We start from the raw sequence: 17,507 nt of genomic DNA, 5'->3' as shown, positions 1-17,507 counted from the left end.
GAACTTTGGCAAGGAGAGATATTCACTGAAATTTTGGTTTCGGTCTTCCAGTGTTGGGAGGAAGTGAAGCCTGAAAAAAGTATTTAGTAGCCCACTCCTTTTATTGGCACTTTGTAATAAAATACTGCATTGTCTGTAACTAAAAGAGACATTAGGAGCCCAGTTCATGTTATTCTTGAGCAACACAGCTGTTCAAGTAAGGTGTTTGTTTTTATTGCTGTATTTATAGATTTAGTCCTCAAACATTTTATGTGAAATAACATTCCTTTCAGAAAAATACAGGGTATTAAGATGTACTCTCTTGGTTTTCATGTTTCTTATCCTGTAAGTTCTGGCGATTGGAAATAATTTGGTCAGGAACGAGGAGAATTAGCAGTGTTAATAAAAATCTAATTGTCATTGTGTCTAAGTTACTAATGTACTGAATCATGATTTTTTGATTGGATATTTCCTGAAAAAATTAAATTATACCAGGTCTGATCTAGATTGGTTCACTTTTTTTTTTTTTTTTTTTTTTTGTAAGAAGCTGGATTTGATTTTTCTTTTTTTTTTTTTTTTTTTAAATATGCCTTTTGATTGTATCATTTGAAGAAAGGAGCAAGTAACCTGAAAAGAAGTAGCATTGGCCTGAAAGGGAACTTTGTTGCTTGTCAACACAACTGGAAGATTAATTTATTTGAAAATAAAAAACTACAGTTTTCCAGGTTGGTCTATGGTTGAAATGAAGTCAGAGGAGTCCCTTTCAAGAGTTGTCTTCAAATGTCCCAGCAAAACAGGTCTTCATTTCTGTGTCTTTCTTCCTGGCTCTTACACTGCAGGATTACATGCAGCTACTTAGGGACTCATCTGCCTGCTGCCGGTGAAGCTTATAGTCATGCCTGTTGATCAGGCTACACCAACTGATAGAGAATGGGAGTAGTTGGCTATTTGTAGTGGGGACTTCATTCTAGTCCTATCAGAACCTGAAGTCATGGTAAAATAATTTAGCTATTAACAATTTGGGGGAAAAAAAGAAGAAGAAAAAAGGCAGTTTTCTAGGTAAATAGTTGCCTATGTGAATAGTTGCTAAAGTGACAGATGACCATTCTCTCACCTGCTGGTATCTTGTGAGGCTGAGGTCTAACGTCTGTTTAGGTTAAACACTAAACCCTCAAACGTAGTTAAAAATAGAGTATTTACAATTCTATGGGTTGGGATTATCATTTCGTTGTTTTAATGCTTCTGGTGAAATAGTGCAGAATGCTGCTTGAAGCATAGCTTTGTGTGGGCCTCTAGAACTTCTGGCTGTTTTTCAGTCTTTCGGTTCGTGACTTTATTTAAATTTTACTTTCAGTTTTACATTTTTTACTTCTAAAGTGTCCTTTCTGCCAAGCTTTAGTGAGAAGGGCATGGCGATAGCATGAAATTGAATCTGATTATTAAAACAGTCCTACCAAGTCCATCAGGTAAATTGAAGCAATGATGTTAAGTAAATATTTTTATCTAACAACATCTATTTTGGGCTATCCTATTTATATTTGAGGATGTTCATAAAATAAAATCTTATTCAATTTCACATATTCATTCCTTGCGCATTTTTCAAATATCCTTTTGACAAGTTAATCATGAAGCAGGAGAAAAACTCCCTTCAACCTGTGGGATTGTATTGGAAATAACTGTCAAGTCAGAGGCCAGATGTTTTATTTCTACTACTGCTTTAACTTAAAAAAGAAGGCTGGGAACCCATTTTCTGTCTTTGTGCGGTCTTATAATTTTAGGTCTGTTGCTTCAGGTTCTGTACAGTTTTCCTGTCTTTTAACCCTGTTCACAGGATTTACATACTTTGGTTCTCATCTCTCAAGGTAACTTGTTAGTGCATCTGGCTCATAAAAAAGTGTATGAAGTTTATAGCAAGGACGTTGTCAGTCTTTTCATAATGCCAGGAGTGCTCACCAGGATTGTGTTCCAATTGCCCTCGTGAAGATGAGGTTCTTGATGCATCAGTGTTTGGATGATGAGTTGTAGATGGGCTGTCAGCATGGAAATACTGCTTGTAAAAGGCATGTTGTTTCAAAAGGTAGTAATTTTTAAGGATGAAAGGAGGAAGAAATGTGCACTGTCAGTGATAAGTCCTCTTCACTCTTTGTCATACGGAAGTGATAGTTCTCAATTTGCATTTAAACATCATGCTGTTTTATAATCCCTGTGTTCCACATGCATTTTGTAGTTAAATTTGCTTAATCAAAATGTTTTACTTTATCCTAATAAGTCACTTGGCTGTGCAGAAGTCTCAAGTGTGGTTTATCAAGAACGGTGTCATCACTGATTTAAGAACAACTTCTGCACCTCTTAGTTCCCATAATGCCATATAGAGGGGCATTAATTCTTTCCCTACTTCTTAAGTCTTTGTTTATCCTTTTACAGTGTTACCACAGTGCTAGCCTTTTTTCTAAGCTACTGAAGCACTCACGTGTTCCCCGACTTACAGCATTAAAGCAGCAAAAAGCTCTTCAGCCTTCTTTTAAAATTACCGAATGAAAATTATCCTAATCTGGTGATCTGTTACTAAGCATTTACTATAGTAGATTTTTTATTTTTTAAGCATCTTGCTGACTTTTTGGCAGTGGAAAGCATTTAATTCTTAGATAGTTGTAGGACAATTATTTGTCTTTCATGTAAATAAAGAACAGAATATTTACCAAATAGTTCTGACTTTCCTAATTGTTGCTGACAGTTCTGTCGTTTGTCCCTAGTAGCTTTCTAATACCCTCACATAGGAATACTTGATCCAGAATTCTGCGTCCTCCTGCTTTCCTTACCTATTTCTGCAGTTCCTGGTTTCTGTACTGAGTTTTGTCAACCTGGCTGTATCAGTGGGCAGCGGGAACTTTCTGCATGACTGAAGCTGAAATGTGGTCAAGAACAGTACAGCTGCATTTACACCTGCATAGTTTCATCCTATCAGTTTAGTTAATTTTCTCTGAAGTGCTGAAAATGAATCTTGTAGTTATTTTTATTCACCAGATGCACTTAAACTTGTTCCATATTGTAGTCAGCTCTCTGCTCTGTGATTATGGAATAGTCCCTTCATAATGAAAGCGTACACCAGAATCCCAATTTCCATCCATCAGAGGAAACTAAAAGCTGAAACAAGTCTAGCTTCTTCAGATACCAAGAACTCAGTTGAAACAGTGTTTTGGCTTAATTTCCCCTTTACACTTATTTAGGACTAGGTCTGGAACTTAATGAAGAAGCACGGACACGTGGAAATTTGGAAGCACAGAAATAAGTGTGACCTTCATTTTTGCCTGGGTTTAACTGGTAAAAAAACCAAAAGTTGCCTTGATGTTACCAGTGCTTGCATGAGCTTGTTGTAATGTTAGGGATCAATGTATCTAGTCCCAGAAAACTATGTGGAGATGACTGGTAATGTTTTGGTGGCACACACATGCAGGCTGGAAGTGGCTTGTGCTGACAGCCTTACCACCTCAGTGTATTTGAATTCCTGTTATGTGCCCAGTTGTATCAGAGTCAGTGAGGCTTTTGCCTTTTCCTGAAGATGCCTTAAGTCCATCTATTGGTATGTTTAATAATCTTTTTTTTTTTTTTTTTTGGTTTCTTAGTGCCTATTAAGAATATATCACTTCTGAGGTATTTATAAGTATCTTTTTCTCTGTTGATTCAAGAGTTAGATTTGTACCTTTCACACGAAAGATAGTTGTGTTGCAGTCTGAAATAGTGAGCTTCTTACTGTAGTGGTAAAGCTCAGTTAGTGTGCAGGTGACTTTAGACAATGCAAATGCTTTCTGCAGTAGTTCTGCTATGTTACTACACACACAAAGAGTCAGCAAAAGTAAGTGTGCTAGCTGTTGGATTCCCACAGCTCAAAGCCTTGCATTTCTTTTCAAATTAATATATGCATGCAATTAAAAGCAAGACAGTCCATGATGTTAGGAAGGAGTGGATTGAAGCCTTATTGGCACCAAATGGATTTTTTGTGTAGCTGCATCCTTTGTCTCTAAAGGAGTGCTGGAGGTGACTGGGAAGGTAGGCTGGGTAATTATTATTTTTTAAATATTTTATCATAAATTTATTTTCTCATCTTTACAGGGACAGGATGTCTGTTATGATCTGATCCAGCATAGTTTTTGTTGTTTCATAATACAATTTGTTCAGCTTTGGCTTCATTGTAGAGATGATAGCTGCGGCACTGATTCCAGAAAGAGTTTAGGATTGCCACGGTGCTCGGTTAAGGTTTCAGTGTTTGAGAGGAGTTAGAGTTGAGGATGAAAACCTACATGTTTATTAATAGAGTCACTTCTGCAGAGTAATCAGTCTCTAAATGCATTTAGAAAGATGTATGGTCTTTACTTGGAGGCTTCAAGGAAAAGAGGAAAAACAAGAGAAGAGATCCAAACATTTCATGGCTTGCATTCGTACTAGTCTTGGGCAGTGGCTAATCATTTTCACTGGGGAAAAAAAAAACAACAAAAAAAACAAAAAACAACACAACAAAACCAAACCAAACTGCAGTGCGAACTGAGAAAGGGCTGGGTTCAGCTTTTTATGTAAAATGACATTTTAGAAACTGTTTTCATTTGTTTTTGTAAATCCGAATTTAGGCTTTGTACTCATTGGAAACCCAGAGGAGTTTCTGAAGGGGAAAAGATGTTCCTATTAAAATGTAAATTCGTTAAAATAGTTGTCTCACGGGATACTGTGATATTGTAATTGGTTCTTGGATTAGACGGAATAAATGCTCTGTAGCTGTGTGTAGCTGTTTAGAAAGAACGCTCCAAGCAACAGCTGATAGCTGCTCGTTACCTGTTGATGGTATTAAATACAATATTTAACACTTATTCTTTGAGATTGTTCTGTTTATTTTATGTTACAAATCAAAAAGTTATGTGATGTTTATGTTCAGCTACCATCATAGTGATGGTAGAAAGTAGAGCATGGAATTTTGTGTTTTAATGACATGAGTGTAGTCTTCTACTTTTTAGATGGATTAAATACTTCCGACCAACGCTTAGCTTTGAATGTTCAGATTGGACTTGTAAGTTTTGCCTGATGGGTTTCAGATTTGGACTTGATTTTTCCACCCATGTTTTAGGTGAGGTGAGATGAAAGACTTGTAAAATACTCTCTTTTTTCCTGAGGCATGCACTATTTTAGGAATATGTAGATGCTTGTTTGGGATGGAGAGGCAGAGTTCATGTGCTTGTGAATATGCATCCTCTGAATTGAAACTTGAGAGACCTTTGTATTCATGAAAGTGCAAAGACTTACGTTGACCTACTAGCTCAAAATAACCTTAAAGTAGTTTGTACTTTGTTTACTTCTTTCTAATGCTGAACAACATTCTTCCCTGAATGTTTTCTTCTCTGTGAATAGTTGTTTAATCTTCTTTTACTTTAAATTTGAGATGAGAAGGGGAAAAGGGGACAAAGGAGTGATTTTTCGTTGTTTGTTTTCCTTAGGTATCTTAGTCTTTTTTTAGGTCAAAACTTTTTATTTAATTTATTGTTTTATTTTATTTGTTGCAGTGCATACTGAAAAATTTTAAAGATCAGCTCTAAAGGGTGTCTATATGTCACATTAACTGAGAAGTCCTGTAGAAATTTAACTAGTTACTCAAGCTCAACTGAAAAATGCATTTCCTTTTTTAATGCGTTTCATTTTTAACCTCTGTCCAACCTCTTGTTACTCAGGTTTTCCTATCTTTCAGGCAACCAGAATCCTCCAGGTGACAGCATTATGTACCAGGGATTGTTCATATTTGAAGTTTAATACTTTGTTACAGCATGTCTTCAACTTTGAGATGTATAGCAAGATAAACTAAAATATTTTGCAGGTTACAGGGGCACAGAAGCAATGTCAGTATGCAATAAAGTACGTTGACATTTGACTGACATAACACTCTTAACAGTAAAAAGATTTGATCATTATGGTTTCTTTCTCTAGTTAATGGGCTACTTACACATCTGTGTTTCATCTTTTCTTCAGATATTAGGATTAAAGAAGAGGAGCCTGATCCAGAAGAGTGGCAGCTCAGCGGTGATTCTACATTGAATACCAATGATCTAACACATTTGAGAGTACAGGTGGTAGATGAGGAAGGGGACCAACCACATCAAGAGGGAAAAAGACTGCGACGAGTAGCTTGCACATGTCCCAACTGCAAAGAAGGTGGTGGAAGGTATGTAACTTGCAGTGTGATACAATGCATGTAATGATGAAAACAAGTAGTGAGGAAAACAAATAGTGAGGAAAAAAAGGAGTTAGTTAACAACAGTTGGCTACAAGAGAAAACTATGGGTTTATGCAAAAGAGCTTATGCCCTGAAGGACTGCTACATTTGTTTCTGGGCTAGTAGATGGAAGGAGAGATTATTCCATCTTCTCTCCATTAAGATCAACTGGAAAAATCTAGAGTTAGATGCCATCTAGTACAAATGAGGAGAGTGGAATGTAGCTCTAAATAATACGAAAATGAAGTATTTTGGAATATGTACATCTGTGATTGGATTCCTATCATATGTCAAGGGCTTGATTAAACAACATGTTCCTGCATTTCCTCACTGATTGAGCTTTTTTTTCAGTTTGATTGCTTTGGAGTGTTGTAAAAACAGCTATCTTGGTTTTCTTCTTAGTTTCCTAAGGAAAAAACAGGATTGTATATTAGATCTAAATAACTTTTTTTAATTGACTGATTGTTTTCAGTGAAATTTATTGTAGGTAGGGCAAATACAAACACTAAGTTTTTATTGGCATAAGACTGCAGGGCTCTCGAGGAGCCTGTTTTATCATGAAAGTATTCTTCAGCTCTTCTTTCTTAGCAAGATTTTATTTTAAAACACTTCATTTCAAACATATTGATTATGGATATGAGAAGTGGGGCTATTATGTGCCATTTACAAGTGGAAAATATTTAGCCTAACTGTGTTTGATGTAATTGTGCAAAGACTTCTTTGCAGTAGACTAAAATATGTTCATTTTGATAATACATTGTTATATAAAATGGAAGTCTTGGTTTTGTGAGTACTGTGAAAGAGCTGGAGCAAATGTTGCCATGTTTGCTGTGAGCTCATTGGCTCTGCTTTGAGCCTGGGAGTTTGACCACCATTTAAAATAAGTGCTCACTAAATATTTCTATTGTCTAGTCTTTTTTTTTTTTTTCTATATGTTGTAGATACTTTCTTTTCAAGTATAAAGAGGTAATATGTTAGGCAGCCATGTTGAGTAAAAATTTTTTTTAAGACACTTCATGGTTCAGGTTGGATATTAGGAAAAATTCCTTTTCTGAAAGAGTGTGGTCAGGAGCTGGAATGGGCTGCCCAGTGAGATGGTTGAGTCACTGTCCCTGGAGGTGTTTAAGAAATGTAGTTTAGACGTTGCACCAAGGGATGTGGTTTAGTGGGGAAATATTAGTGGCTGGTGGATGATTGGACTAGATAATCTTGGAGGTCTTTTTCAATGTTGGTGATTCTGTGATTCTATGGTAAGACAAAATCACTTTCATATGTTTTCATAACCAATGGATTTATTGGTGGTTACAGTCTGTAGCTACAGTCATAGAATCTTTATACATTAGCTTTTTTTGTTGAATTCCTATATGTAATCCATTGAAACCTGGCACAGACATTCCTAAGTTCTTCGTGATGATTGGCTCTACTCTAAAGATCTGCTCAAGGGACAGCTTGGATTGAGATTTGCTTCAGTCTAGGAGAAAACTGACAATGTTACATACAAAAGCTCCTATAAACTGTAGGGGTTTCGCATCATCCATTTTTCTCACACTCTATTCCAGGTTGGAGTGGCTTTAATTTAGATATATCTGTACTTCAAAATTCTCTTACTCCTAAATGGAGTTACTATGACACCAGATTTTAAAGTTGAAGCTCCAGAGAAAAAATCTTGCTGAGAGATGGTTCTGATAAAGTCTGGAGAAGTCTGACTGAAACTCATTTTGGAATTGGGGAAGGAGTTGAAGCCAGATTTAGGGCAGAGGCGAGATAGATAAGGATCTATAATCACTGTTTAAGGAAGGACTGGGACACATCAAACATCCAAAGTAAGCAGAAAAGTAGGACAAGAAGTCAGGATCTGAGAAGAATTAGGAATGTAATAGGAAATGGATAGGGAAGGAGCCAATGGTTGGGAGGCAGAAAAAGTGCGAAAATGCCTACAGCTGCTGGAGTAACTTTCTCATCAGAATGTACTTCCCATCAGAACTCCTTCAGAGTCTGGCAAAAAGGAATAAAACCCATCAGAGGAATGTGTTTTTCCCTCTTTGGTATACATCGATAGTGTTCTGTAGCTCCTACCTTTGTTCCTTTACCTCTGGTGCTGGAATTTGAAGTTCTGTTTGGTCTCTCTGTTGATGATTTCTAGAGTTTTAAGCAATAGAACATTTGCTTTCATAATTTTTTTTCTGAGATAGCACTTAGTGTTGTTAAAATGATGTTAAAGTTACAAAACTGAAAAGTTGGAAGTTGGCAAATGCCAAAGATACTCTGAAACATTAATTTAATTGCTTGTGCATATGCATTATGATTTGCAACAGAAACACACGGGAAACTAATAATTCTAAGATATTTAAATAGTATGTTAAGAGTAAGATGAGGAAAACGGATTAAATCAGCATGAAAAAGCTGAATGGTCGTTCACTTGATGAATACTGTCCCTCAAATCCATCAGTGCACTGAATGAGGTAGGAAAAGACTACATGGCTTCGCATATACAGAACTCATCATAATTTCATCTTTTGTGTAGTTGTAGTTTTGGCATTTCTTGCCTTTTTGGGGGGAGCAAAGGAGAATTGAGGGTTGTTTTTCTCTGCGGGTTTTTGTTTTTTTGTCTTTATTTTATTGTTTTGGTGTTTGTTTTTTTTTTACTCTCAGTAAAGAATTAGAACACATTGCAGCCTTCAGAGGATTTATGTTTGTACCAGTTTGGTGAAGTAGAGAGCCACTGTTAGTTATTGTACTTAGCAGAGAAGATAGGAAATAAAGAGGGTGGTGTAGTGGATGTGTAAATTAAAACCTTATAGCTTCAAGCATATGTAGTAGTTAGGGGATGGTCAGAGAGAGAGATAAGCCTTGGAGGATGACTGATCCCAAATGGACTGTCTTAAGCTTACAGTTAGTTTGTTGGAAGTCAGGTGGAAATTTCACTATCTCTTAATTCCATCTGGAATTACACTGAGATGTGACTACTACTGTCTGGATCTATAGAGGAACAGTGCTTCTGAGTACCATTTCAGGTATGTAACTCTAAAATACACATTTTTAAAATAACTACAAAGCCTTTGTTTTACTCTTGAAATACTTAATGTTACTCCTAGAAATACTCCTGGACAAAAGTCTGGTTTCTTAAGTAGATGAAGGTATTTCCTGTTGAAACCATTGCATTCTGTATGGCTACTGGGAGTTGTAGTTTCTGATCTTTATAAAGCTAAAATGTGCCATGAAAAATACTTAGATGTTAACTGATTTGAAGACTCCAGTTGAAGGGTAGGTCTGAGTCTTTTTACTTGGTGATGATGGTTCTTGGCCAGTGCAGCAAGAAAGGCCTCTTAGTACAACCATGTTAGGGCATGGTGCCAGGCTGTCACAGCTGCAGAGTGTCCAGACATAATTTGGCTCATATCCAGTCACTTTAGAGCACACATGAAGCAAACGTGCAGATGCCTATCTGAAACTCTGTAAGTACACTCAGTGACTCATTCACAGTAGTCTTGTGCGTTTCATTCTGTGACTTCTGAACCTTTCCTTTGCTTTGGACTTCAGGGTGTCCATCAGAATTCCCTCACATTAGGTGGTGTGCTCAGAATTACATATGCTCTATCACCTGAGCTGACTGTGAGCTGAACCTTGATTTCCTTCAGTCCAGACTGAAGGTTCAGTTTAGCAACTTTGAATGATTGACTTTGGACTCTTAGTTACTTTAACAAACATTGGTTGTTATTTTATATGATTTGTGCCACATTTATATACCATGTTATATAGAGTATAAAAAATACTTGCACAAGTTACTGTGCAAGTAATTGGCACTGGCACAAGTTGCCCAGATATGTGGTGGAAGCCCCATCCTTGAAGACCTTCTAGCTCAGGCTGGACAGGGCTCTAGCAACCTCATGTAGCTGTAGGTGTCCCTTTCATTGCAGGGGGGTTGGACTAAATGGCCTTTAAGGATCCTTTCCAACTCAAATGATTCTGTGACTGTGGAAGGAAAGAGTAGAACATACTTGGAGAACATGCAAGGATAAAATATCCAAATATTAAAAAAAAAATCTGTATACAGAAATATATTCTGATGTAGAAATACATTTTGCTATAATTCACAGAGACTTCTTAGCATTTCATTGCCTGTCCTACTCCAAGATGCAGGATAGCGGGATTCTTTGGGGAAATCTTCAAGTTACCAAGATCTTAGAATGGAGAAGAGATGTAGGTGTGCTTATCTATGTTGCCACAGAAGTCAGCTACACAGTTACTGGATGTTTTGAGCCAAAACAAGAAGACCTGAAGAAGGACTGTCAAGAACTTAAACATGAGATGAATGAGAAATGAGCCCAAGAACTGGCCATCTGGTTGCAGTGGGACAAAAGGAGGATTACATTTTTTTTTTTTTTCCCCTGGAGTCTGGAGAGTGGGGTGATTTGTGCTGCAGGATAAATGCTTCTGGAACTTCTGACTTTTGTGTGATGCAGAAGCTGAGAAATTAGAAAACGGGGCAATCTAAAGACATTTTGTTAAATATCTTTGAGATTGGCTGATCTTCAGCTTATGAATATTGAGATTTTGTGTAGGTGGCACTGTGCAAAGCTAAATGTCTGACATTAGAGTTGATTTTATTTTTCAGTCTTGACTTGAGGGGAGCCCAGGGAAGAGTATGAACATGACAGTTTAGAAGTAGCATATGTTACCAAAAATGGACATTTTAGTTGCAGTAGAAGATGTAAAAAAGGCAATGTTTCATCCAGTAAGTGATCTTCTCTTGGGACTTTTGAAGAGAAAAAAAAAAAACACATTGTCAAGCAAATACCAGTATAATTATGATGGAAGAGCTTAAGATATTAGGTCAGATGTCAGAGCATTGTTTGCAAGAAATTTATAAACAAGCTAGAAAAGACGCATGAACTTTCTGTAAGGCCTTGGATGTAGGGCAGTAACAAAAAAAGAGATTAGCAGAATCTCTTATGTCATCATTAGATGACATTAGATGTAAAACAGAGATGCTCTGAATTCATTGATGAGAATCTGGATTTCATGGTTGCTTGGCAATTCCATCAGGTACTAGACAATTGAGTGGAAGTGGAGCATTGTAATGTAAGGAAAAAAAATGTCCTGGAGAGGCCACTAAAAATTCTATAACCAGTCATGGAGGAAGGAGTGCCAGTGTGATTTTTAGAATGCACTTAAGCTGTTAGAGGTTAACATTGCTGATTAATAAGGTGGCATGATGCTTAGCTGCATTTTTCAGTCTCCTCCTTTGTACAAGAATTTACCATTAGTATAGCTGCACTGTCAGCCAGATCTGTTCACTGGAGTGTGCCTTTCAGCAACAGCCTTCCACTGGCTGGAGTAGTCTCTTTCTCTAGGTCTTCGTAAGCTCTAATCTCTCAGGTGGTTTTATTTAAAATAAAATCTGAATATTTTGTATTAGGTGCTTATTCTTAATCAATCACTTAGTATTTCAGTTAGGAAGCATCTTAAAGTAGGCATCAAGCTCAGGAGTCTGGATTATACTGTCTGTTAATGATGTATTAATTGTTAAGAATTTTATTTCTGAAATACCAAGGAATTAATGTAAATATCAGCAAAATCAATAATCTCACTGCCACTCCTGTAGTGGAAATACACAGCTTTAGGATGCTTATTCTGCAACCCCAAACTGCTTCTCGAGTTTCCCCAAGATGCCAAAAGTCCCATCTGTTCTCCTCCCAGTTGCCAAAATCTCTAGTTTCCCTTTTGGCAATTGCAGTTGTTTGTTTGTTTGTTTTTGCCAAAACTGAAATTGGGATAAATTTAAAATATGAGCACTTCAACATCAAAGTAGTACAAACTGCTGTAATGATGTTATTTCCAATTTTATAAACATGTATGTTCAGTCAAGATTACATTTCTAGTACCTAACCTTTACATGCTGTTGAATTTATAGTTTGCGGGATGTCACTATAGAATTTAGTTCCACCTTCTTGTGGAGCGTACTTCTTATTTGAAACAAAAAAAAAGAAACTGCTCAGATTTGTTTGCAGATGTTGGAATATCTAACCTCACTTACTCTTACGCCACTGTTTAGGAGATCAGAATATATAAATTCACTTTTTTTTTTTTTTTTTTTTTAACAGAGGTTCCAATTTGGGAAAAAAGAAGCAACACATTTGTCACATACCAGGGTGTGGCAAAGTATATGGGAAGACTTCACATTTGAGAGCTCATCTCCGCTGGCATTCTGGAGAGCGTCCATTTGTTTGTAATTGGATGTTCTGTGGCAAAAGGTTCACTCGCAGCGATGAGCTTCAGCGACACCGAAGAACACATACAGGTTTCCAATCTTTGATTCTGGAACCTTTTACTACAGAAGTGTCATGGAAGGGCTTGGATAAATAGGTTTTAAGAAGAAAACAGATCTTTGGATTGGATTGATTTTTTATGTAGTACAGTACTTCTAAAATCAACTAATATTGGATGCTTTGGGTTTCTTTAGGTGTACATTTTGGTAGGTCTGAGGAGGAAAAACAGCAACCTTACTGATTCAGAACTGACACTTAATATTTAAATTACCTTAATCAAAATACTTTGATTCAGGTTCAACAATGAGTTTCATTTGCTTGAACTGGATGAGAGCTGTTGTGGTTTTGTTTTGTTTTAGTTTTTTTTTTTTGTTTGTTTTTTTTTCTTTTTTCTTTTTTAAAGCAGAAAGAAAAGAAAATGGAGGGCTAGGTGTCCAGGGGATTTATGTATAATTCAGGAAATCAAGAGAGAACACGTGATGGTGCATCATATAGATCTTCTAGTTTCTTGTTTAGAGCACCTATTAGAGATACTGGAATGCAGAGTTCATATTTCTCCTTTTGTCTTTTTTTGTCTTGTGTAACAGGTGAGAAGAAATTTGTCTGTCCGGAATGTTCAAAACGCTTTATGAGAAGTGACCACCTTGCCAAACACATTAAAACACACCAGAATAAGAAAGGTATTCACTCCAGCAGTACAGTGCTGGCATCAGTAGAAGCAACATCTGATGATACTTTGATTACTGCAGGAGGAACAACACTTATCCTTGCAAATATTCAACAAGGTTCTGTTTCAGGAATAGGAACTGTTAATACATCTGGCACCAGCAATCAAGATATTCTTACCAACACTGAAATACCTTTACAGCTTGTCACAGTTTCGGGAAACGAGACAATGGAGTAAATATTACACAAGATACCTATTAATTGTGGTTATTTTTATACAGTAGTGAGAAGAATATTGTTCCTAAGTTCTTAGATATCTTTTTATTGATGTGCAGAAATTTTTGGATTGACAGTAACTTGGTTATACATGACACTGAAATGCCTTACTTTGTATGATATTCCATAGTATATTAAAATGGTAAAATTGCATGGGTTTTGTAGGTACTTTTGGAATCTAGAAGAGATGAAATTTTACCAAGTTATATTAAAAAAAAAAAAAGAATTTAACGATGGAAATGGTAAAATGGTAGTCTAACCAAATGCATCAATCCTGTGTGGTTTAGTGTAAAAAAAATTAAAAAAAAAAATGAGAACATGTTGGTATTTATCTATTGTAAGATAAAAGAAGTTGATGAGTGAAAAGAAATCATGTTATGATAAAAGAAATTTTGTAATTTTCTTGATGACTGGAATTTTTATTATGCATAACTGACAAATCAAGTTTCCAAGCAAATGTTACATAGTGTAGGCTTTACTTAGCTCATCAACTTGTCATTTTGAAGCTAATTATTTTAATTAGGTTAACTATGTACAATATTTTAAGCATTACTCTTGTAAGATTTTGAAAACTACATTTTAACATGGAACTCTAGGGATAGTCACCTTTTAAATCCTATTGAAAAGCCATGTTTAAGATTTAATTTGCCAAAATGATGTCTTGTTAATATTCTTTCAATAACCAAGGTGGGCAATATAACCAATGTTAAAAAAAACTTAAAATGTTTAAAAAAAAAAAAAAAAAAGGTATGTATAGGTTGAGGCATTTGGGTGGTAAGGCAAATGTTATAGTGAAGTATATCCCTTCTCTTGAACATTGGAGGACCAAAAATAAGGTGTATTGCGTCTCAGCAGTGATTTTTATCAAATCTTTTTCCAAAATCATCTGTCTGCCAGGGCCTTAAAAGCCATCATGTAAATTACCAGTAAAATATAACATATGCAAGTACAACGGAAAGATCACTTCCATATTGACAGTACTCCTAAACATATGGATATAGTCATAGTGAACTAGGGGTTTTATGAGGTTTTTATTTGTTTGTTGTTTAGTTTTTGGTTAGTCAATCTGCATTTAAATATCAGCCATCTTTCCTTTTTTGCTTCTTCCCTTAAAAATTGTATGTATCCAGTACATTTAACTGATAAACATATATGTTTTTTATTATGCTGAATTTTCTTTTTTTAATTACTGTTTATATTTTCAATTATAGAAAATGTACAAAATGAAGTTATATAGCCAGTCTATAAGTGCTATATCATTTTCCAAAAATGTACAACAATAATTACTGCAGTTCACCTATTTACAAACATTTGGAAATCTGTTCATTTGTTATTCTTAAAACCACCTCAAATTTAAAGGCTACCTTATTGTACGTTTAAAGTGTATTATAACAGTGTGGTAGTTAATAAAACACTATTTTTTTTTCTTTTGACTTGAGTTTACTGTACTTCTTTCTTTAACAGATAAGGTGTAATTTCGTAATGTATCTTAATTGCCTGGGATATTTTCTTTTTTCAGATGGTAGGGAATAGGTAGTGGGAAATAAAAATGGTGTTTCCTTTCCTCATGGGTGCAGAGATGCTAAGATATCACCTCTTTCTAGTACATGAGTGCCCAGGCATTCAGGTACTATACTGGAGGGTCTGTGCTTTGTCATTGGGATGAGTAGAGCATGAAGAAAATATAGGCCCTATCCTATAGAAAGTTGCATGGAGATCCCACGATGCTTAAATAGAACAGTACATACAGACTTCATGGTGAACTGTATATAAGAATTGCAATGGCCTTTTGCTTAAAGCATGGGAAGAAATAGTAAGTACAAGGGGAGAAAGCCTGTAAGCTTAAAAAACGAAGCTGGAAGATTGAGGTGAAAGTTTTTGTTGGAGAAAGAAGGACCAGTGAGAACTGAGACAAAGAGACTAATTGTTGCATTTGGTGCTAGGATGAAGGTGTAAAGCTTGTATTTGTGACAAAAGCAGCCTAACGTCTTGAAGTATCAAACTGCCAAAGAACAGACTAGGATAATTTAAGATAAGGCAGATAAGCTTAGCTGAGGAGAACTGGAAAAGTCATGAAAGGAGGGTTTTCTGCATTTGCAGTGTAATGGAAGAAAAAATAAATGCAAATCTTTTGAGACTCAGAGAAACAGGATTTGACAGATACAGGGAAAATAGAGTTAATTCACCATCAGTTTAATCTTCTATTTAATAAAAAGAGAGAGTGGAATTGGTTGGGAAGAAGGCAGAAGAGCAGGCATAGGAGATGAGACAGTTCTGCTTAAACCTGCACCGTTCCACTGATGCTGTGAATATTTTAATGTTCTCTGAATCCACCTCCTTTAGGTAGGTGGAGTGGGTTTGGTTTCTAATAGCTGTTTAGTTCACAGAGCATTTTAGGTGGAGACAGTTTAAAAGAATATTTTGTTGCTATGTAGCTTTGAAAGGTAAAAGTTTTGGAAGAAAGAAACTGGAAAAGTGTTGGTAAAACCTGACGGAAAGCCTACGGTATGAGGGCCATCTGGCTAGTGGCTTGCAGCCATGGTGCTTATATTCAAGAATGCTGCTGTGTTTCCACGTGTAATGACTTTCGAAAGGTCTCTGCTCATCCCTAGCACTAAGGATGCCAGTCATTTGATACCACATCAAAAATTGTGCCGTCTGTAGAAGACTTTCTGAGCTTATCTGTGAATCACAGTTCTTCATGCATTCTTGAAGATGCTTGCTTGCCATTTTTCTTGCTTGTTGGTAAAATCTATACCATTTTGTGTACTTATTTTCATAGGAGGCTTTCGTTATAGATTTTTTGTATGGTAGTCTCTGGATGTTTTATCTCTTGAAGCTTGATGAAATTGCTAATTAAAAAGACCTTAGAACTGGTTCTGCAACAGCATGAGCTTGAAAGGCTTATGATTTCTATTTCAAGAGCAGGGTATTCATTTTCAGTAAGTACAAGGTCTGGACATACATTTGCTATAATCTAAGAATTTCTGGGCTTGTTCCTGAGTGATATAATGGTTTGATCCTTGTTATTTACAAAGTACAACCAATTCCTGCAGAAAAGAAAAGGTTTTAATCATTGCTATTGCCAGGCCAAGAAGCAACATGATTCTTGGGAGAATGAAACAATTGTGAACAGCACATTTTCTGGTTTTAAGATACAGATTTTTCTCTCAGAAGAGACTCAGAAGAGCTCTTCTTTCAGCTCCTCTGAATAAGAAATATCAGGCTTTGGTTTTGAGGTATTCTGAGATTCTGGAATCAGTTAGGGTGAGCCTTCCCAGTGACTTTGGGAAAACTGGTATGTTTTCTAATGAATTATGGTATTAGTGAGTGAGGGCATGGACAAAACGGTCACCTGTTAAGTAGCTGTTAGTTTCTTTAAAAGTGAATGACATGTGGCTCTCTTTCCTCCAGCTTTTTACCACTGCCAACACCACCAGAAGTGCACGGTATGCATTCGTGAAAAGCGTGGAAGAGATGTGGCTCAGATCTTATCTGGCAGATTATCTTTTCTATAAAAAGACTACCACCATTTGATGCTCTAGAATTGCTGTTCATTACTACTGCAGTACATTCTGGTACATTTTTCCTAAGATCCACGTTTGTAGGACATCTGCTAGAATCACAGTTAGATGTGTAAGTGCTCTGTGCAGTCTCAAAAACTGCTCCAAAAGGAATCAGCAGTTAAGTTACAAAAATGTGACTATACCTTCCCAATTGACATGGTTTTTTGTTTGTTTCTTTGGTTGATTTATTTTTTATTGTTATTTTTATTCCAAAGATTTAGTTACTTAGAACTGTGCTGTTAATTATTTATTTTGCACGGTGTCTCAGCTTTTGTGTTTGGAACAAAAGTATTTATAGAACGTATTTAATTTATCTTTAAGGTATCAAGTACAAAATACACTGTGCTTCAGTTTTCTGTATATGTATATGTGGAAAAGTAATGTTATTTTGAAGAGTTTTTGTTTTCAGCAGAAGCCAGAAATGTAGCTGACAGTTCACTGGGGTGGTAATTTTTGATCTGTCACGGTGATGGCTAGCTGCAAATTATGTATGCTAGGTCC

The 17,507-nt window shown here is 36.1% G+C and overlaps 1 protein-coding gene across 2 annotated transcripts in view; it reads left to right on the top strand.

The window, feature by feature from the left end:
• Positions 1-14,871, top strand: part of SP3 (Sp3 transcription factor) — a 31,551-nt gene extending 16,680 nt beyond the window's left edge. For both annotated transcript variants that reach the window (XM_031599454.2, XM_031599455.2), the window contains 3 exons: positions 5,986-6,178; positions 12,334-12,530; positions 13,086-14,871. In XM_031599454.2, coding sequence (XP_031455314.1) covers positions 5,986-6,178; positions 12,334-12,530; positions 13,086-13,402 — 707 coding nt within the window. In that variant the 3' untranslated portion in view covers positions 13,403-14,871. The remainder of the gene's footprint in view (positions 1-5,985; positions 6,179-12,333; positions 12,531-13,085) is intronic.
• The last annotated feature ends 2,636 nt before the right edge of the window (positions 14,872-17,507 follow it).

This window comes from Phasianus colchicus, chromosome 7 (assembly GCF_987193195.1).
Source record: "Phasianus colchicus chromosome 7, bPhaCol1.hap1.1, whole genome shotgun sequence".
NCBI classification, from domain to species: Eukaryota; Metazoa; Chordata; class Aves; order Galliformes; family Phasianidae; genus Phasianus; species Phasianus colchicus.
This window is presented reverse-complemented; position numbering and strand designations above follow the sequence as displayed.